Source organism: Xiphophorus couchianus, chromosome 3 (genome assembly GCF_001444195.1).
Source record: "Xiphophorus couchianus chromosome 3, X_couchianus-1.0, whole genome shotgun sequence".
NCBI classification, from domain to species: Eukaryota; Metazoa; Chordata; class Actinopteri; order Cyprinodontiformes; family Poeciliidae; genus Xiphophorus; species Xiphophorus couchianus.
In genome coordinates this window covers 14,347,591-14,369,036 of record NC_040230.1, presented here as the reverse complement: position 1 = coordinate 14,369,036, position 21,446 = coordinate 14,347,591, and the positions used below count along the sequence as shown (strand labels likewise).

General features: G+C 38.1%; 1 protein-coding gene and 1 long non-coding RNA gene across 3 annotated transcripts; one reads left to right on the top strand and one right to left on the bottom strand.

Moving 5' to 3' along the window:
- Nucleotides 1–1,169: 1,169 nt before the first annotated feature.
- LOC114141875 (uncharacterized) lies at nt 1,170–2,798 on the bottom strand. The gene is made up of 2 exons (XR_003594920.1): nt 2,099–2,798; nt 1,170–2,007 (listed from the first exon to the last, which is right to left on the bottom strand). It is a non-coding gene; the product is annotated as an uncharacterized LOC114141875 (long non-coding RNA).
- On the top strand, nt 1,922–21,183 carry cers2b (ceramide synthase 2b). Of its 2 annotated transcripts, XM_028012748.1 has the most exons (12): nt 1,983–2,090; nt 2,833–2,926; nt 10,929–11,145; nt 12,389–12,506; nt 12,589–12,707; nt 14,754–14,811; nt 15,038–15,088; nt 15,844–15,936; nt 17,206–17,334; nt 17,982–18,088; nt 18,332–18,485; nt 19,763–21,183. In XM_028012748.1, the coding sequence occupies exons 3-12, from the start codon at nt 10,973–10,975 to the stop codon at nt 19,913–19,915; spliced, it is 1,155 nt and encodes a 384-aa protein (XP_027868549.1). In that variant the 5' UTR covers nt 1,983–2,090; nt 2,833–2,926; nt 10,929–10,972; the 3' UTR covers nt 19,916–21,183. The 2 variants fall into 2 exon arrangements, with proteins under 2 accessions (XP_027868548.1, XP_027868549.1); XM_028012747.1 differs by lacking the exon at nt 2,833–2,926 and having other exon boundaries at nt 1,922–2,090.
- Nucleotides 21,184–21,446: the final 263 nt, after the last annotated feature.

The window sequence follows — 21,446 nt, the reverse complement described above, 5'->3', positions numbered from 1 at the left end:
GTAATCGGCGATTACTTAAACGTTTGGTCAAATCGAAGAAAAACAACAGCAGAACTCAGGAGTATGTTTAATTGTGAACGCAAAAGCATTTCCACACGCACAATGCGAAGGGAACTCAAGGGGTTGGGTTTGAACAGCTGTGTAGCCGTAAGAAAACCTCTAATCAGTAAGGCTAACCAGAAAAAAAGGCTTCAGTTTGCTAGGGAGCATAAAGATTGGACTCTGGAGGAATGGAAGAGGGTCATGTGGTCTGATGAGTCCAGATTTACCCTGTTCCAGAGTGATGGGCGCATCAGGGTAAGAAGAGAGGCAGGTGAAGTGATGCACCCATCATGCCTAGTGCCTACTGTACAAGCCTGTGGGGGCAGTGCTATGATCTGGGGTTGCTGCAGTTGGTCAGGTCTAGGTTCAGCAACATTGTGTGCCCAAAGAATGAGGTCAGCTGACTACCTGAATATACTGAATGACCAGGTTATTCCATCAATGGATTTTGTCTTCCCAAATGGAACGGGCATATTCCAAGATGACAATGCCAGGATTCATCGGGCTCACATTGTGAAAGAGTGGTTCAGGGAGCATGAGACATCTTTTTCACACATGGATTGGCCATCACAGAGTCCAGACCTTAACCCCATTGAGAATCTTTGGGATGTGCTGGAGAAGGCTTTGCGCAGTGGTCAGACTTTCCCATCATCAATACAAGATCTTGGTGAAAGATTAATGCAACACTGGATGGAAATAAATCTTGTGACACTGCAGAAGCTTATTGAAACAATGCCACAGCGAATGCGGGCTGTAATCAAAGCTAAAGGCGGTCCAACAAAATATTAGAGAGTGTGACCATTTTTTGGTGGCGACTTTTTTTTTGGCCAGGCAGTGTATTTAATAATGGTATCAAAACTAAGAGAAGAAACATTCACAAAAAATGAAAAAATAGATCAATAATAAAAATACTAAATAAATGGATGTACATTATGTATGTATAATAGTTATGGAATACAAAAAAAATTTTGATTATAATTATTCTTGACTCAAAATAATAGCTAAAGGTTCATTTAAAAATGGACTTAAAATCTAACGTATTTTTCGACAACTCTATAAAATTATGCGTCTTATGTTATTAGAAAGTGTTAAAATATTTCGGGAACAAATGAAGGAAACTGAACATAAAAAGGGCAAACTGTTTAATAAATGCACAGAGAAATCTCAAACAAAAGATGCGTAAAGGATTATATTTAACTCGCAATGAAATTTAATTTAAAAGTTGACTCAAGAATGAAAAATCTTATTTAAAATCTCTGGAAACAAGATACTAACGTAAAAATATGTCTCTTCAGTGTATTTATAAAAGTTATGCGTTTTAACAGTATACAATAGTAAAATTATTTTTTAGAAAATTATTTATAACGTAGTGATTAAAAACCCCGAAATACAGTAAAATGGCCATGGCTTGGAACCAGTGAGTAACTGGTACAGAAGTAAAACTTTCCTCGGTGTGGCAACAAAACGCGGACATGTCAGCCAAGCGTTCCCTCGTGCTCGGACGTCATCTGCGTCCCTCCCTCGGTCCCCGTTATCACTCCTCCCTCCGTTTGCCCGGATCCCAGTCCCTTCTCTCTCCAGCAGGCCCGACCCGCACATCTGTCCGGGCCGTACGCCCACGCACACTCTGCCGACCGCACACGAGAGCAGGGGGATGAAATTAGCGGGGACACGACGAGGGACAGAACAGCCTCTGGACGTTTGCTGGGAGAAAATCCGACCACTCTCATCGGAGCTCCTCGCGTATCTCCCAGTATGAAAGCTGGTTTCTAGATTTTCCCCAATCCGCAAAGAGAGAGAGAGAGAGAGAGAAAAAAATAAACAAATAACTGATTTCTATACTCCATGAAAACATGAAAAGACCAGCTCGGATCTTGAGCGGTTGCACCTTTCTGAGCTCAACCAGCCGGCTGGACACACGCCGTTAGGACCGTTAGGTTCACAGCCGGACAACCGCAACCCGGACTACGGAGGAGGAGAGGAAAGAAACTGCATTTATTTCCCGAGAAGGCCGAATTTTACAGTACTCAAATAAACAAAACGCCAAAGTAAGTACCGTTTCATTTTCATGTCGGCAAAGCAGTTAGCTGTTCGTTTATGTGTGTGAGCTGCGGCAGACTACGTTCTGCGTCCTGTTTCTGCTTAGACGTCATTACGCATTCATGTTGGAATCCGTTAATGCGACATAGCAGAACAGTTTTGTTTCATTTATTATAATTTTAAAAAGACATGAGAATTAATGTGTAAATGTGTTTGGAAAGGAGCCGTGAAGTTTCTAAGCGTTGCTGTTTAATGTAAGGAAATGATGACACTTGGCTCAGTGTTTGATCTATGCTAGCAAAGTTTGCCAACCAGACGAGATTATCTCAGCTAACACACACCTAGGTGGAATTTAGTAAAAGAGCTTGTACTGTTGTTGACTTTTACATGTAGGAGTTTTTATATCACACGTAATGATTAAATGGGCTTTGACTGGGACATATTTTCCAGCGTCACAGTTTTGAACAACAAAGTAGCCACCGTAAAGCTTGCTGCCCAGACTTTTCTGAAAACGCAACAAAGTCCACTTTTGATATAGTTTGTCACTTGTAGCAAAATGTTTCGTTGCAGTTTTTTTTTTCTTTTAGTGCTTTGCATTGAAAGAAAATAAGATCTTGATTCCCTTTGGAAAAACAAGGTTGGACTCTCAAATGACTTTGATGACATCACATAAGGCGGCTAATCACTAATCAGATCTCTTTTTTTGTGCTTGTATTGTTTTTTTTTTAAACCATTTCCATCCTTCAATAGGCCTGGCCTGATGTGAGATTATCACTGTATGACGCTGACTACTGCTGTTTAATTGGTATCTTAAGTCAGAGCTCCGATGTGAGAATGAGGACATGAGAGTAAAGCACCTCTAGTCTAATAGCTTGTAGTTTTGCTAACTACTCTTTGCAATACAGACAGATGATGTATTTGTCTTCATTTTATGCATACAAACACAAAATAAACATATTTAATAAATATACTTTACAGCATATTGCCACGTGCCACTGGTTTAATTGTCAATAAATAGTTTACTTGCAACTCTTAGTATAGATTACTTCCCCATTACCATATAGTCAATACACCAATTATTTTATATGTAGTGTAATTACGCTGCTAAATGGCAAATGTTAATATCATTTAACAATATTTTCACAGTTATTATAAATACATTTGAAGAGTAGAAATAATAGTTAAATCATCAAAAACAACAATCTCAACTAATACTGTCAGTTTTGGGTGTTGTTATTGTATAATATAAAAATTTTCCCACAGCTATAAACAACATCGATGTACGTAGGATGCAACATTTTTACAATATGCATGTCATCCAACGGGATGGAAAAAATCAAGTTGGAATATAAATAGATATGTGTCAGTGAAAGTTCCTAAAGCGATCGTTGTCTTTATCTGGTTTAGCTTCTCCATCCACAGCAGCATCAGTCAAGACTTTGGAGTCTAAAGAGCTTCCAAATAAAATGTTCGTCCAATGCTTCACAATCAGTGGAAATCTGTAAATGTAGCTTGTCTGCTATGTTGTCCAACAATGCTGGCTGATCTGCTCAGTTCTTGTGCCTCCTGTGATGTAATTGACCCAAATAAACATTAGCAGGAGGTGGTTTTTGGTCTATTGCTAGGAAACCTTCCATTTTGCTAAATCCTGCTGTGAACATTCTGACTTTATTGCCCAGTTGTGTTTTATTTTCTGGAGGTGACAGTCAGTTCTCCCATTCACCCTTTCATAGCAACGCTATCTCAGTTCATATCTCACAGTGGAAGCAGGAAGTAGCCCAACCCTTACTGGTTTGATTAGGACTACTAATCCATTGCTTTTCAATAGAGCCAAGAAGCCCAAATGGGAATCAAAGCCAAAGTAGAAGTTGCTGGAGCATTGCAATGAGAAAATTAAGGTATGACTGAAGAAAATGTGGATTAAAAGCAACCCGACACTCAACAATAATTTTCAATCGGACATTTTTAAACACTAATAAAATAGATTCACAGTTCTCTTAATCCCTACAAGAGAAATTAGTGTGTGCAGGTAGCACCTATAATCACAAAAACTAGCACACCAAGAATACAGTACCATAAAACACAATGGTACTTGTGGTATTTATAAATGCACATGGTCAGCAGGAGGTGTTGTGCTGCCTTGTTGCAGCAGGAGTGAAGGCTCTCTTGCACTTTTGTTCTACAACACAGACAGAGGTATTATTACTATTGTGAATGATTCTCTGAGCTGTCAGAGAATACTTTTACGCATCTTCTTCAAATCTTAATCGAAACTTGTGTTGTATTTTACCACTCCTACAACGCCTGTTTATGTTGGATTACATCAATAGGTGATGGACCAACTTATTACCTTTTTGGTTTGTAAAGGCCTTTTTCTCTGACCCACTTTGAGTCACAAATAAATTACATAGAGGTGAGGGACAAGTGCTTTGATGCATGAGTAAGAATAACTTTTATAACTCGTTCATTTGTTGTATTTCATTGACGGAAAATCAGAATGGGAACGACAGACCTGGAAAACCGCAGTAGTCTAAAAAAGTCTAAGTTTCCTTAAATGAGCTTCAGCAGTTGGTGATTCATTCATGAAACCTATTTCCTTAGTCCTAATATGTGACAATGTGTTTGTAAATGATTCATTCTGACAAAAATTCTGCGTTGAAGTCAAGATGAGTCAGTCGAGTTAAATCACATGTGTCAAACTCAAGGCCCAGGGGCCAAATCTGGCCCCCTGTAGCTTTTTATATGGCCCTTTAGCTTCCAATTTACATCAGTTAGTTTGCAAAATTCACACAAAATCAACAAATCCCCACATTTTTTTCTGATTTTTACTGCAATTATTCCTTGAAATTGGTCAAAAACATTGGGTTTAAGTGACTGCTGCCTCAGCCTTACCTGATGTAAAGTTATAGTCCATGACTGATGCGACGATTGATGAAAAGTGACTTTTAACACCATACATTAGCGCAGATATCATAAAAATTCCTTACAAATATTTCTAAAGTAGCGCCAGAAAATCTGTGATTTTAATTCCAAAAAAACCCCAAAACACACAAAAACAATACAAAATCCTGGATGGGCTGATCAGTATGAAAAGACATTAAATATTATTTAATTTTAAAAACGCTTATTGAATACTGCAAAATATCAATAACAGCTATTTATTGATATTTTAACAATTTAGTGGGTTTTATCAATACATTCTGGCCCTTAAAGTACATTCAGATTTTTGATGTGGCCCAAAATGAAAATGAATTTGGCAAGCCTGAGTTAAATACTTTAACCTGAGACCTAAAAAAGCAACTTGAACATTGATCTGTCTGTGATTGCGTCTTCCTTTTTGACTGTTTTCAGTGAGTAATCGGTGCTTTAGTAGAACTTGGTGGAATTTGGTCTCCGCTGAATGAGCAAAACTAATCACAAAAAGGTAAATGTAATCATGGCCTTTCATCCACTGAGGTGAATCATTCCAGCATGACAGTGCCTCCTGAACGGACCCTTTCACAGCAGCACGCTGACTGATTGACCTCCAACATTAATAATTCATGAGAGTCACAGATCAGTGTCACAAAAACCTGACTTTTTTGTGATGCTTACCCACAACACAGCAGAGAAGATAACAAAAAATGAAACAACTCAATAAACTGTCTGCTTTGGGATGATGAAACACAGATTGCCACTTACATACTGAGATTACCTTTTGATGGAATTTTTCTAAGCGAAATAATCTCCATGTTTTTCGAGTTACTTTCCCAAAGAATTCCTAAAATGTGGGGGATGTGTGTTGATCATTTATCCTTGCTGGAAATTGCTTAAAGCATGACCTGAGTTAGGGCTAACAAACCATGTGCAGCAGAGAGCATGCCCTTTACTCCGCCTGTTACTCAAATGCATTTTGCTGCATAGAAATACTAAATATTCACATTTTAAAAGCTTTGAAATGACAGTTTGTACCTTGACTGTATAGGTGATACTGCAATCGTTAGACTAAAATCTCAATTTCAATCTGCACAGACATCACTACATGCTTTAAAAACAAACCAATCACAATCTCATGGGCTATAAAAATTATCCTAATATTTATAGTCATTGCAAGTTAATGACCTGTGCTGTTATTTATGGTTCCCATTTATGAAGCAACTAATAAGGTTCTATGCAGCTTTTATTTATTTATTTATTTATTTTTTACATCTAGTTTCATTAAGTTCAGTTTATTGATATTTAGCATCTGTTTGCACCTGAACAGTTCTATCGAATTTATGTAAAAGAACTTGTATTTTTCACTAAACACCCTCATTATGTGTACTGTATATGTAGTGGCTTTTTAAATCGGCTTTAAACACAGGAGAGCAGCAGGAGCCAATACAGGGTTCAGTTTAATGCCAGTGAAAATCTGACAGGAACTCAAACCATCTTCATGTCAACCTGACTGTGAGCAACATGGTGATAGTAGATCATTAAGGATTTAATATCATCTATATAGTAGAGAAGTTGTTCTCTCCATTGCTGTTTGATGTTTGTGCACAAATGCATCAGTTTGTAAAATAGCTTTTGTGTTACAAACTTATCTGAGTGGTTCTGGATGGTCAGGTTGAAGTGGTCTGAGGCTGAGCGGACTTTGAGTCTTTAATATTTCAACATGTTTATTCAACAAAAGTTAGCTCTCGCTGGTAACTTATTAAAATCTGACTAGAAATGTAGACTGTAATGGCCTATCATACATCGTATTGTTACTGATACAGCTGTAAATGTACTTAGGGGATTTGTGATATAAAAGCTCTGGGTTGGTTTTACTTAGAAAGTATTAGATGCTTAGTTTCTCTGCATGAGAAGACATAGTATTCATCTTTTTAAAATATATTATTTCAAGAACAAAAACAGGAAATGCATTGTAATTTATAGATGTATTCTGACATGTTACCTCAGTGACACAGCTTTGCACTAAATATTTAAAGTTTTGACATACCTATGACTCACTAAAGATCCATATGTGAAGGATTAAACCAGCACAAAAAGAGTTAAATTAAAATTAATCACATTTACTGTATATAAACATTTATCTTTGGGACATTTTCTGACAGCAAAAAGCTCGAAGTGATCAGAGGTGTTACCTCAACAACAGCTCTTATAAAGCGACTACCCTGACCAAATCACACAATAACCCTTCCTCTCAAATCTGCTCAGCTCTTCTCTCTTCAGCTGCAGGTGTAAGGTCTGTAACCCACTGCTTGAAGGAACTAACCCTCTACCTGGATTCACAAACATCCCTGTTCAACAAATAGTTACTTATCATGAAACACTGGAATAACGTAACATTTGCTTAAAATGTCAAAATTAAAACGTGAACCTGACTACAAAGTATCGTTTCATTCACATTTATAACAACTTTCATTCAGACTGATTATATTTATATAACTATATTTGAAGATTATTAAAAGTCTGCTATTTTAGAACAACTTTGAAACACAGTATTTGTTTTTGTCAGCATATCGTCAGTACATTACTGGAAACGGAAATACATTAAGGTACAGCTGGCTGTAAATTTTTGTTTTTCCATTACAGGCGTAACAATAATGTGTTGTGCTGGCCTGATAAGTGATTTCACAACCCATATTGGTATATTAAGTGACATGTGGTTATGTAATAGAAATTAGTGAGAACTGATCATGCTTCTTGAAGGAGTGTCCCGTTTCTCTGTAGAGCATTTGAACCACTTCCTGAATCCAGTACCAGGGGAAGGAGGAGGGCTAATGGTGGGCATAAACCCAGGAAATGGCATTCAGCTGAATGACACTGGACATCTCTGCTGTAATCTGTTTAGTTATTGGCAATTTATTGGTTCATGTTTTTGTTGTGCTCTCTTGAAAGCTTGTCTTGCATCAATCTCCTAGTTCCTGTGTTGTTCTGTTATTGGACTGTTAACCCTGATGGTGTTGGTCTCTCTCATGAATCTGTCTGCTGTATATTCCTCTAATGGTTGCCTAATGCTGTGGTTTGTATGATTCAGCCTCCAAAGTGAGCATCCTAAATGTGGTTGGATGTGAGTTGTACAACACAGCTGGTACGGTAGTAGTGAGTCACAGTCAGAGCACAGTGTTAGTCTTATGACTTATAGTTCCCCTGACCTGCTCAGCTGAATGCCTTCCAATACTTATTTGACTGTAAAGCACCAGATGATTTTCGGAACCAGTGGGAGTGAGTGGGGACGGAGTGGAGTGAATCCTCTGTTTGGTGCCAGCGTGTTTACATTCTCTAAATATTCCTGGACTTTGTACCACACTCCCCTCGGATCTGTTTAGGTTCTTCTAACTTTTGTCTGATGCTTTTTTATCAGAATAAGCATTATAGGCGTATAAACCCCAGGATTCAGGAATATCTGGAATGACATTCAGCCAGCTTGATGTGAAATCACTGTTTACAGTCACTGAACGCTTGCAATGTATAGTGTGGAAGAGAAAGTCTGTCTGACAGAGAGAGGGAGAACGCCTTGCTCCCTCCCCCGCTGGAGGCATTCTTTACTTTTATTGGACCTTTGAAATGGTCAGAGTCTGGTCATGTGATCTGTTAGACCAATGGCATATGGTTTTTGGGAAGCCGTGGGGGGAGAACTGCTTAAACATGCTGAATTCACTGGATGACCTAAACAAGCAACCCTAAAAATATTCTCCTGGCGTCTGCAAAATGCTAAAATGTTGCAATGCTTCCGGACGGTGTGACTTTTTAAACATTTTTCTTGGCTTCATTGTATATTTGTCAACTTTTCTTGCTCACTTTGTGGCGTGTTTGTCCAGCTTGTTACATTTAATTGTGTCCAACTCACTTTGTAGGAGTTTTGTAGTCTTTCGTCTCTATCACTTCCGCACATCAAACAGCCTTTGGACCGCTGATTTTTACTTGTCTTATTTAGGTTCGACTGCGAGAAACCTTTTTCTGTGGCTATATTTGCACACAAATGCATTATGCATGACCATCAAAAGTCAGATGTTGAATCTCTGAAGTGGAAGAACTGGCAAAATAATAGGGAAAAATCTACCAGCCTCCCCATTCTCCACCAACTGTGCTGAAGGGAGACAAAGAGAAAAAAAAAGGGGGGTAGCGCAGCGTTTTTGCAACAGGATAGAGGGATTGTGATGACTGACATGACTCTATGTGGAAAACAACACTCACTCACCTTCAACAGCAGTAGCCAGATCAGAAGAATCAGCTTTATTATTATTATTATATGTATGTAAATTGAGAAACGAATTAATTTAGCTAAAAGTCAAAAATATTCAGATATGTTGATATTGCATTTATGTGTTTTGTGTCTTTACATAGTCAACGTTTCTTTTCTGCTATCCATTAATGCATTTTTATTCCCTATTTTAAATATGTCAAACTGAAGGCCCGGGAGCCAAATCTGGCCCTCTGTAGTTTTTATATGGCCCTCTAGACTCCAGAGCAGGGGTGGGCAATCCTGGTCCTCGAGGGCCGATGTCCTGCAACTCTTGCAAGTCTCCCTGGTCCAACACACTTGAATCCAGCAGCTGAATCACCTCCCAAGTGCAGTCAGGTTCTCCAGAGTCCTGCTAATGACCTCATTATTTGACTCAGGTGTGTTGAAGTGGAGATGCATCTAAAAGTTGCAGGAGTCCGGCCCTCGAGGCCTGGAGTTGCCCACCCCTGCTCCAGAGGGACGCATAAATAGAACCATGAAGATAACAGTTGTGTGCTCAAATATTATTTTATCAATTACATCAAAGCAGTTTTATATATTTTGCATAATTTTGAGATTATTGCAAATTTTCTGCAAAAAAGGTTGAAAATATTGGAGTTATGCGGCTGCTTACTTTCTTACTACTGCTACACTGCTGCCTCAGCCTTACTTGATATCAAGTTATAGTCTGTGTTTAAAGTGGAGAGTAACAAAAAGTCATATTTACCATCTTCCATAAGTGCAAAATTTATTTTAAATGACTAAATTAGATCCACAAAATCAGCCATTTTCACTGCAAAAAATAAAAACGATATTGAAATCCTGGAAGGACCGATGATTGTGAAAACATTACTTCATTTTAAGAGGTACTTATCGAAGGCAGAGACAGCTCTTTATTAATATTTTAACAGTTTGTTGATGGGTTTTATCAACACATTCAGGCACAATCGGCCCTTTGAGAACATTCATGATCTTGACATGGCCCCTAAAAGAAAACTAGTTTGGCACTCCTGCCCTATCAATAACATTATGTGTGTTATTGGGCGTGTTATGACAATAAGAGCAGTAGAAATGTTTCTGCCTCTCTGAGCCAAAGGGGGAATCCTCCTTGATTACTGGCAGCAGCAGCAGCAGCAGGGTGGGGATGGGAGTGGAAGCCAGGCGGTTACACGGCTTTGGCATTTGCAGCTGCAGGAGTGGGAGTTGCTGTAGCTCTGTAAGGGGACTCCGCTGACAGCGTGCGTAACGGTGCCCCCACTCGCTCTGCTCTTATAGATGAGTTATGACTCACATCCCACAGATGTATCTTCTCCCTTTACAGCCAGCCTTTTACTCTCTGCCACTCCCTGAACATAGCAGCAAAAGTACTCATCATAACGTCAGAGAAAGAAGCAGCGATCACAGATGACTCCATTTACGAGTTCATCGTGGAGGTGTGAAGGAAAAACATTCGCTCATCCCTTAGGTGGATCTTCAAAGGTCGATGGCGAGCCGCCTGTGCTCCGTTATATGCATTAGGAAATATGTACATGCTCCCTGTGAGCATCAAATAAAACCAAAATTAAGCCACTGTATTTTCACCATTTGTTTCTGAATGACGATTTTACTTGTCATTTACTACATGTCTCTAAGCTTAATTGATTTATATTTGCAGGCTGATAAAGCTGTAAGGGTGGTGCCGAGTCCTGGTGCGTCAGGATGCTGGTGGAGCTGAGCGAGTGGTTCTGGCAAGAGCGGCTGTGGTTTCCGGAGGGTCTGGGCTGGGCTGACCTGGAGGATCGGGATGGACGAGTTTACGCAAAGGGCCGTGATTTATGGGTGGCACTTCCCATTGCGCTGGTATTCCTCATTATCCGGCAAATCTTTGAAAGGTCGGTCCGTTTTTCACTCTGTCCTGTGGCCTACCTGTGACCCTCAGCTGTGTTTAATTTAAACATTTACTTTCTCCGTGTTCACACATTTATCCCTGTCTTCCTCTTTTGTTGTTCTTTTACCTTCTACCTTCTCCTTGCTTTGTCCTTGACTTTCTTGGTCGACTATCTCTTCTTCCATCTACAACATAAAACAGTATTTATATCCCACGCAGTCATATATTTCACTTGCTTATGCTTGTCAAGTCACTATTAATTATTATTTTCATTATATTTATCTTTTGTTACCTTCCCTCTCACCTTCTCTAACGTTGGGAAATGTGATAAGAGAAACAGAAAAGAAGACAGTTTTGCATAAACATTTGCATAAACCTACAGTGACAAAAAAGCTGCTGCTCACAGTTGCTAATAAATGTGCAATGTTTTTCATTATGAAACATACTTTTTTGTCAGACATCCCCTAATTCCCAACTACTAGATTATTTTTTCCAGCTCCATTTACATAGATCCCGATGTTTCAGAAATAACATGAATTAAAATCTTATTTAGAATAAAAATGAAGACAAGCAAAAACAGCATTTATTTTTATTAGCTAGTTATTCTTTTTATGCCTTTCTAGATTCCTGCACAGTCTGAAAAATATGATCTTATTGTTTAAAAGTTGGATCCAGTCAGCCTTTTGTTAATCCTTAATAACCTTCTTCTTGTGGTTTCAGGTTCTATATATAACTTTTCTATTTATATATTAAAAATTTGCTGTTTTGAGACTTATGTACATATTAGGGGAGAAAACATATTGTCATTGACCCTTGAGGACCTTTAACATTAAAATGAAAACGTGTTTCAAAGGAAACAGTTTTCTTTTTCAATTCTTCTTTGGAAAAGCTATGCTAAATATTTTTTACTTTTGATTTTGATCTTTAGGCTCCTCTAGCTTGAGCTTAGAAAAGGGTAAAAATCCTCATTGTTTGTTAGATAAAGCATTAGCTTTTATCTGTGAGGTGTGGAAGACAATCTTTTCTACTTCCGTCTTTTGTTATGTTGCCAGATATTTATTGAATGTAGTTAATTAGTTTCCAGAGATACTGTGTAAACATCCTGTACCTCCAGTACACATCCTGTATAGTACCGCACTTTCATTTTGTCATCTGTGGGTTAGGGTTCAATTTTAGATTGATTTTCATTCATTTTACCTATTTCTCCTAAAAATGTCCTTCCTTTTTAATCCCTTGTTCAATCCCAGGACAGTGGCGACACCTCTGGCCTCTCTACTCGGTGTGAAAGAGACGGTTCGGCTCAAAGCTCCTCACATCCCCTCCCTCGAGTCCTACTACTTTAGAGTGACCAAAAACCCAACACAGGTAACTCTCATGACACTGAGAGCGCTGTAGGATGTAAAGTACCGGAAAATGCCAAAAATCAAACCTTTTTTTATTGGTTCAGTCTTCAGTAGCAAGCCTTTGCAAACAGACGGGTTATTCAGAAAGACAAGTGCAGCGGTGGTTCAGACGGAGGAGGAACCAGGACCGACCAAGTTTGCTCAAGAAGTTCCGAGAAGCCAGGTAAAAACACGCACATGCTCTTTTCTAGATACATCAGTGTTCTTAAGTGTCTATTCGGATTTAGGGCTGATAAAATAGTAAGCATTTGATAAATACTTCCAAAAACTTTTTTCACATCTAATGTGACATATCTCCTATGCGATTCAGGTGCGTAACCTGGTTGCAGAGGTGTGTTCAACCTCAGACTAACACTATATTGAAGCAACTTTTGATTCATATCCAACATTCAACATACTAAAATTCACAAGTGAGGTCAACTGTTGAGGAAATAAAGTTCTTATTTGTATTCTTTAGCTAAGCTGTCGTTAGCAGGAGCAAAATTGTACAACGTTATCTGTCAAGATAAAAGTTGTAAGAATTCATTTTTTTTAATTTAATGATGCCACATTTTTATGTGGCACAAAAACAAAAAAACTGAACTAAATATAAACGTCCTTTTATAAGCCAGAGTTGGCAAATATTACTAAATCATGATGTGATTGGCTGATAACCTCCTGGCAAAGAAAACTGAATCCTGTTTTTAAATCACAAAGTGCTAAAACAAATGATTTGTTTAAGGATGCCAGTTTATTGAGGTTTTTTATTTGTTCAATATTTTAATTGCTCTTAATATGTGTACAATTAAAGGTGGAGGAAACTCAGAGGTGATTGATCAGAGTTTCTATGACCTGACATTTTAATAACAGTAGGTAAACTTTGGAGCCCAGCTGTGTGACATGAAGCAGGTTAAAACAACCATTGACCTTAAGCTAACCCACTGCATATACAAACAAATTTCTGGTTTTAAAAATGAACCCTCTATTTTTAACTTACACTCAGAACCGTGCCAGTCTGCCTTTCTGGCCCGGTTCTCCACAAGCATTTCCAGCTATAAACATGTCTACTACACGGCCTAAGCTGTGTCAGGGACTCTGTCATCGCTTTAGCTGTATTTCTGTTTGCATGTGAGTTATATCCAAGCTGCGGACGATTCGTCTGGTTTTGTGCAGGCGGGGGCACGTGACTGGATGTTTGTCCCTGCCTGGTTATGGTGTGTCTTTCACTGTGTTGGTTGCAACATAAGGACATTATTTCTTTTCAATCAACCCATTGTGTGCGTGCGGACAACAGGGTTTCTGTCTTTCCTGCTTCCCCTCAGCTGATGTGTCCCCTCACTCTCTCACTGTCCTTTTCTCACTGTGCTTCTGCTGCTCTCTTGCTGCTCCAGCTTTCTGTCTGAAGCCTTTTCACCACACCTGTGTGATTGAGCAAAGGGAGCTGTGACCTCCCTCCATCTCTGAAGCAGGATGTTAACAGCTCCCTCTTTTGTCTGGTATTTCTGCCGTTTGATCAACATTTGTTCAGCTTTGTTTTTTTGTGAGTCATTGTTGAACATCAATGATGTATTTCATCAGATTTTTCCCATGTGTGTAAACTAAGGATGAATTCACACAGCCCTGTTTAGCTCGTTTTAATCAAACTCGAGTTCGTTTGTCTACTTAGTCTGATTTGTTTGGGAAGGGGTGAATGCTCAATCAAACTCTGATGCAAACAGGTTTTAGCTCGAAGAAAGTGAACTCTGGTGAGGTTTTGAAAGCATATGTGGATGCAAGCAGACTGGAGGCCACTTCAAAAGCAGGACTCAAACTATAGCGCATTGCATTCTGGGTAAATACAGTCAAAACAAACGCTAGCCTGCTCCAGCAGGAGAAATGACTCGTGTTTTTTTTTTGTTACTAAAACAAAGTTAAATCCTTCAATGACTAAAATCTGATGCCACTTTATTTTTGTTTTATATTTTTGCAAAGAAAGATGTTGCTCTCATGTCTTCTTTTTGTGTTGTTCTCTTCAGTGGTTCTTTGTGCAGCGCACCCACAGGCGAGCAGGTGAACAGGTTTTCCAAACCGTTTGATTTGGGAAAACGAACTGCACCAGCTGAGAATGTGACAAAAGTTGCAGTTTTGGTGTGAAAACACCTTAATTATGCGTTTCCTGATAGATGAGTTACTAAACATCTTTTTCTCGACTGACTGAAGAGAAAATGTGTATGTGTTTGTTCTCTTGCAGTTGGAGATTTACCTTTTACCTTCTTGCTTTCATTGCTGGCCTGGCCTCCCTCATCGATGTGAGTACTGCCTCTTCTCTTCATACAAACTCACACACAGTCTCATCCATCATATGCTCCCGTTGCTGTAACTTGTATATTTCTGTAGCTGCCTGCTCTTTTTGCTCCGATAACTTTGCCTCTCTGTAGAGACGAAGCCCTGACTCATCCCGGTGCTGAGTCAGTGGATATAAATACACCTGCTGATTTCTGCTGTCTCATTATCCCGTCCCGTTTCTCCTTCCAGAAACCTTGGCTGTATGACACGAAGGAGATGTGGCAAGGCTTTCCTGTGCTGGTACGTCTCTGGGAGGGATGAGAATAACAAATGCATCAGATTACTGACTCAAACTATCCAGCATAAATACAAAATAGCCATTAAATGATTGTGTAGTGATGAATTATAGTCATAAACTGGGAATAAAGGTAAAATATTGAGATTATTTTGGAAATAATTTGCTCCTTACAGATTTCGTCTGTAGATTTTGTTGTTTTTTTTGTGACACGTATATGTTTTGGATCATTAAACAAATGTCACTGTCACACCAAAATAGCCTGAAAAAACACAGAAACTATTTTCAGTTGATGATTTGATTTATTAAGGGAATAAAACAATCCAAACTATAACCTGTTACCTGTACCTATGTTAAACGGTAAATGCATCTTTAATCTAATAACTTTCCAGGAGCTGCTTGCAACGAGGAAACGTTTGTTAGATCGTTCTGAAGATATTTAGTCCTACTTTCATGTACTTTCATTCACTATTTAAGCATTTAAAAATACAGATGACTGTAGAATACATTTTCTGATTCATCATTGGGATAATTATCTATTATTACATTTAATTTTAGATGAAATTTCTGTCTCTGTTAAGGGACCTGAAAGCAAATTGTTTCCTTACATCTGTTAAAATCCTTACAAAAAAGTACATTTGAATTAGGAAGTAGTTAAAAAAGGGCTAATGCATTCCTTATTATCTGTAATCTAATTCTTACAGTCTGAATTTATATTAGCCCATGAATTTTAGGTATTAAAGACATCTCTCTTGTTCAGACTCTGCTGCCATCTCAGTATTGGTACTACATGATCGAGCTGGGGTTCTACGGCTCTCTGCTCTTCAGCGTGGCTTCTGACGTCAAACGTAAAGTAAGTGAATTTATTTCAGCAGCAGTTTTCTCTTCTGAGAACAAATGAAGTACACTGCAAGAAACTGTCTACTTGCACAGGGTTTCCCAAACATTTCAGCACTGGATCAATAAAGTAAGAGTGGCACAAACATGCGACCCGAACTATTTGTCAAATAAACAAGATTTCCATTTGAAATCTGGAGATGATCTCAAGATTCTGGTTTTGGTGATTTGCAACCCTCTGTGGAGTCCAGACACCAACAAATACTTAAAGTTAGAATTAATGTTGCAGGTTCTTGTAGCATAACTTGTAATATTCGTTTTCTTTTTGTGTGCTGCTATTACATTATGTTCAGAGAAAATCTCTGTAACCTTTGAATGATCTGAGCTGTGACACATCTGTGGACTGTGGGTGGACATTAGACTGTTGTGACACGTGTGTTTTTCTGTGTTTTTGCTGGACTATGCTCTGCCTGCTCAGCTGTGCAGAGCAGAGAAAAAAGTCTTGCAAAAGAGGCACAGCGTGTTCCTCTAACACCACACGTCTAACCGGGGCTCTGAAACCTTCGGCTCTGACATTTCAGTGGCTATTTAAACCCTTCTTAAAGTAGAGACTTTTAATAAGTCTGGCTTAAAACAACAAAGAACCAATTCATGTTGTTAAATGTAGATATAACAGTTAGCAGTTTATGTTTTTTATTTCATGGAATAATTTCATTGGATTTCCACAACAGACTGACAGCAATAGCACCAGCAATATATGTTAAGATCTATTATTATTGACTTTAGGTCGGAAACTGTGTGCTTTTTTGTTTACATCATTTTTCACAACTATTAATATCCCATAGCATTAAGATTTTTGCTGGACTTTAATACTTTTATTTATTTTAGATTAAAAAATAGATATAAAATGATGTATTAAAAATGGCAGTAAATTTAATCTATTAGATTAAATAGATTAATCTATTTTATAATTTTTTTTTATTTTAATTAATTAATTAAAATCCTAAAATTATTTTATTTACTAAAACAATAATTTTAAGTAAAATCACTATTTCACTAAAATGAATAATTTGTCCCTTTTCATAAGGTCATGTAACATTTGCGACTCTGAGAGTTTTATTCAATAGTGCTTTGTGTTGTAAAGGCTGCAGATCCCTGGTCTAGTCTGAGATAATCTTAACCAGGATTTTAACTCTAAACCCAACAACTTTTTAACATGCAACACACATTTAAATGTTTCCTCCTCTCATGACCTGAGCGAATCATTTCCCTGCTTTCCCTTTAGGACTTTAAAGAGCAGATAGTTCATCACGTAGCGACAATCCTCCTCATCAGCTTCTCCTGGTGTGTGAACTACATCCGTGCTGGAACTCTAATCATGCTGGTTCACGACTCCTCCGATTACTTCCTCGAGGTAAATGGCTCTCACTGGATTATTTTTGAATGTCAGACAACATTTTACCTCCAGTGTTTCATCACTACCCCATGGCTTAATTTTCAATGTGATAAAGGTCTGCACCGACTGGAAACACGTAGATTTATTTGATCATTTTCCAGGTTAAACAAAGTCTTGAATTTTAACAATGAAAAAAAAAAAACCTTTTTAAATACCTTAATTTCATAGTGATGGATACTACAATCTAGAAGTTTATGAGATTTTCTTTTTAAAGATTGAGGATAGCCCATAATATCAGATTAGAAGTGAACCACAGCATCGTGTTGTTGCTTTGTGAACAAAGAAGTAGTAAAACCTGACTTTAGTAAATGTTTTCTACTTAAATGCCCATAATGTTGTACAAACACACAGAAAAATGTAGAAATGTGAAAATTTGGAACCCTGATAATAGACAGGAACCACATCTAATATACTAAAATCTTATGCGCTAATTTTATTTATGTGCCACTTCCACCCAGAGGATTATTTGATGCAAAGAAGCCGACACTGCCACCTGGTGTTTGAAAACATGCAATTAAGTTTTATTTGCTTTTAAAGAGATTAGCAATAATCATTTGTCTCATTTGTATCCGTTTGTTTGTAAATCATTCTTTTTCCTTTGACAGTCTGCTAAGATGTTCAACTATGCTGGGTGGAGAAACGCCTGTAACTACATCTTCATCGTTTTTGCTGCAGTATTTATCGTCACACGCCTCATTTTTTTCCCCATCTGGTACAAACGCACACACACTTACACACATTTTTGATCTTTAGTATAAGTGCAGAGCACCTCTCTTAGATTAATGTAGACTTTGGGTATATTCAAAAACAGTATTTAATAGATAAAAATGAGACAACATTAAGACTGAAAAGTAAAAGACGAAAAGATTAAAACTCATCACACATTTTAATCAGCTGAATGTTGTTTTCCTCTGTGCCTCATTCCCTCCTCCCTGATCCTCTCTGTGTGTTTCAGGATCATTTACTGGACCTGGGTTTACCCAGTGACCATCTACCCGCCTTTCTTCGGCTACTACTTTTTCAACGGCCTGCTTATGGTTCTGCAGTGTCTCCATATCTTCTGGGCCGTTCTCATCATCCGCATAGCAATCCGCTTCCTGACCAACAACGTAAGGAAAACATATATGTAGATACGCAGCTTTTATTTTCTAAAAAATATTCAGATTTACTGTGCTTCCTGTTTATGGAAATGTAAGAAACGGTAAATGCAGGGAGAAAAAGAAAGATGTAATTATTGTGATGTTGATTATTGTGAAATAGTTTCTGAAATTTGGAGTGCACACTATCAGTGTAAGAAACATTTTCATTAAACCGCTGCTTGCTTTACTGTGCACTATGTGAAGCTGCTGTATGATTGGAATATGCAGAATTCACTTATTCAGGTTAGGACATTAGCTTCTCTGTTTTGCCTTGCAGTTCTGTTCAAATGCTGCTTTCAAGGCTGATGCACTTCTAAGATGGAGGTGGTCAGATTAGGATCACAAGATAGAGCCACCATAGAGGAAGAGGCTGAGCACAGAGTGCTGCTGTCACTTCTCTCTTATTGCAGCACGGCTTGACTGAGTAAAAGTGCACAGTGACATAGCAGAAGGCCTGTCACTGTTAGAGGAGCAGCCTTTTGCACTTGGATACAGTAGACAAACCCAAATATATCATCAGTTCCGGTTTATTGCAAAGCTAGGTTTCTTATTAACTTGTGTTGTTCCATATTTCACACTATATAGATATATATAAAAGTTTATTTTAGACAAATTTGTCTAGTTCTTTTGAATTTATTGTGGAATTTCTTCCTAATAAAAAAGGAATGTGGACAAGTAAATGAAAATAGAAGAAATGTAAGACTAAAAACACATCTAGAGCTGATAAATAGGACCTGAAAGTCATATTTAATGTCTTTGCAGGATGGAAAGAGGTGATATGTATTATACATCGGCTGTCCATTTACTGCATGACAAGAATCAGTTTTACAATAAATGCCATCTCAATGCACTTTACAATGCAAACAAATCCAGTTTATGTCCAAGAATGTAGAGAGAAATAATGAAATCAGATCCTGTGGCATATTTAGTATTGTTAAAGTCCAAAGATATTTTCCTAAATACCACAAAATGTTTACTCTATTTACTATCTACTGTTTGAAACTGACTAGGAAGCCTGCAAAACTGCCAACAAAACTGTGAAATGCAGATAAAGGCAGACTAAGAAATAAAAAGACATGTCAATAAACATCCTAACTGACTGGGTTTTAATGACAAGATTTTACTGATGTAATTAGCAAATATATTCTTTAAATACAGATGCGACAGAACTGTTTTGTTTTTTGAGACTAAGTTCAGCTTTCAGACTGTCCTTAACAGTCTCTCATGTCTGTTTTTCTTATTCCCAGGAAAAAGTGGACGATGATCGGAGCGACAAAGACGAAACAGACGAATCAGAGGAAGAGGAAGAAGAGGCAGGGAATAAAAAGCACGGAAAGAAAAATGGGCCCATGCAGAACGGCCACACAGTCCACAACAACAACCACAGCAAGACAGAGTGAAACGTGTGAGAGCAGGAAAGAAAGGACTCGTGAAAAAAGAACGACAAAGAAGACGAGATGGCATTCCCTAAAACTAGGAGATTCAACACTGTTACTTTAACACAGACATACACATGCTCAGTCAAACTTTTAGAGAACACAAGTATCAAGATTGACACTACACTAAGTGGCACTGCTTTTGCTTTGTCACCACAGGAAAAAGGAAATCACGTATCCTCATCTTTGTTAGATGTTTGTCCAACAAACCTGTCAGTGAGACAGGAGAGAACATGAAGAGGTTCCAGGTGTGGAGGAGAAACAGGAAGGTGCTGCTGCTGCTTCTACTTTAGCTTTCATGTTTTAACGGTGTGCCTTAGAGCCAGCTGGTAGCTGCCAAAAAGCCATTTTATGGCTTTCTGCTTTAAAACTGTGCTGCTTTATTACGCATGTCTTTGTTTTTTTTTTTTTTTTTTGTGCTTTGTTTTGCGATCACAAAGAGATCAAAACAAAGTGAGAACTACTATTAGGAACGCGAGATACTGGGGCATTTCTTTGTCTATGCAACAACATTTCTGTTGGGTATTATCATGTCTTTGCACAAAGATATGAAGGAATATTTTGCAGTCAGTGCAGCCTTGTGCCATTTATGAAGTTCTCTGGTTTCTGTTCAGTCTTTGTCCAACAAAGCTCAGTTTGTACGTGACGTACAAACGTGACGTTTTGTAAGTGACGTCTCACCGCTTACTTCTTAAGAAAACTTAAAGCAATAGACCGAAATGAGCGCTCAGTTCAGCTCATGATTGAGCAATCACAGCTGAGTGTGTTTCAGACTCAGAACAGACCGTGATGATGCCACCCACTGAAAACTGATGACTCAGCATATTCTTCCTGAGGAGAGGTTTCTCCGTGGAAGTAGTGGGATTTTCCAGAGTTAACTTTAATAGGACAGATTTCTTCAGCTCACTGCCTGACCTCTGAGGTTACATTCATTAACCTGCAGGAAATGAAAAGTGTCGATCTAAATGAATGATTATGATTCTGTTTGAAAAGGTTTACAGTTATGTTCTTTAATGTTTTTAGAAATAAATTTGTTTTTTTGTTTTTTTTAAAGAAAAAGTTCTAGAAAGAAGTATCTCATCTGTGTCGTCACGCATTCATATATTTGTACGTCAAGTGCCTTATTTGTAATGAACGAGGAATTCTCCTGTCTTCATGTTCTCTCCTTCATATCTAAGCCCCAAACACATCCTCCTCCCACTACTGCATCCACCATTTCTCTTCATTAAACACGACTCTCATTCCACTACTACTAACCCCGACCAACCAGCAAACATAATGCAGAAAAATGTCTGTGGCCTGATTACAGTGTTATATTTTTTATTTTGTACTTTTCTTTTGTTTAATGATGCCTAAATGTTGTTAATAATGATAAAAAAAAGTATGAATCACAAAGAAAATGCTCCGGAGTCATCTGTGTCTAAATTGTGTCTCTAAAGAATCTGCACACAACACACTGACACAAAATCGAACTAACATTTAAAAGAACGTTTTA

Excerpts from the sequence above, each read along its gene's own strand:
- cers2b (XM_028012747.1), top strand. The coding sequence starts at position 10,973 with ATGCTGGTGGAGCTGAGCGAGTGGTTCTGGCAAGAGCGGCTGTGGTTT. Across the intron at positions 11,146-12,388 it reads ATCCGGCAAATCTTTGAAAG|GACAGTGGCGACACCTCTGG; the intron begins GTCGGTCCGTTT and ends GTTCAATCCCAG. Across the intron at positions 17,335-17,981 it reads CCTCCGATTACTTCCTCGAG|TCTGCTAAGATGTTCAACTA; the intron begins GTAAATGGCTCT and ends TTCCTTTGACAG.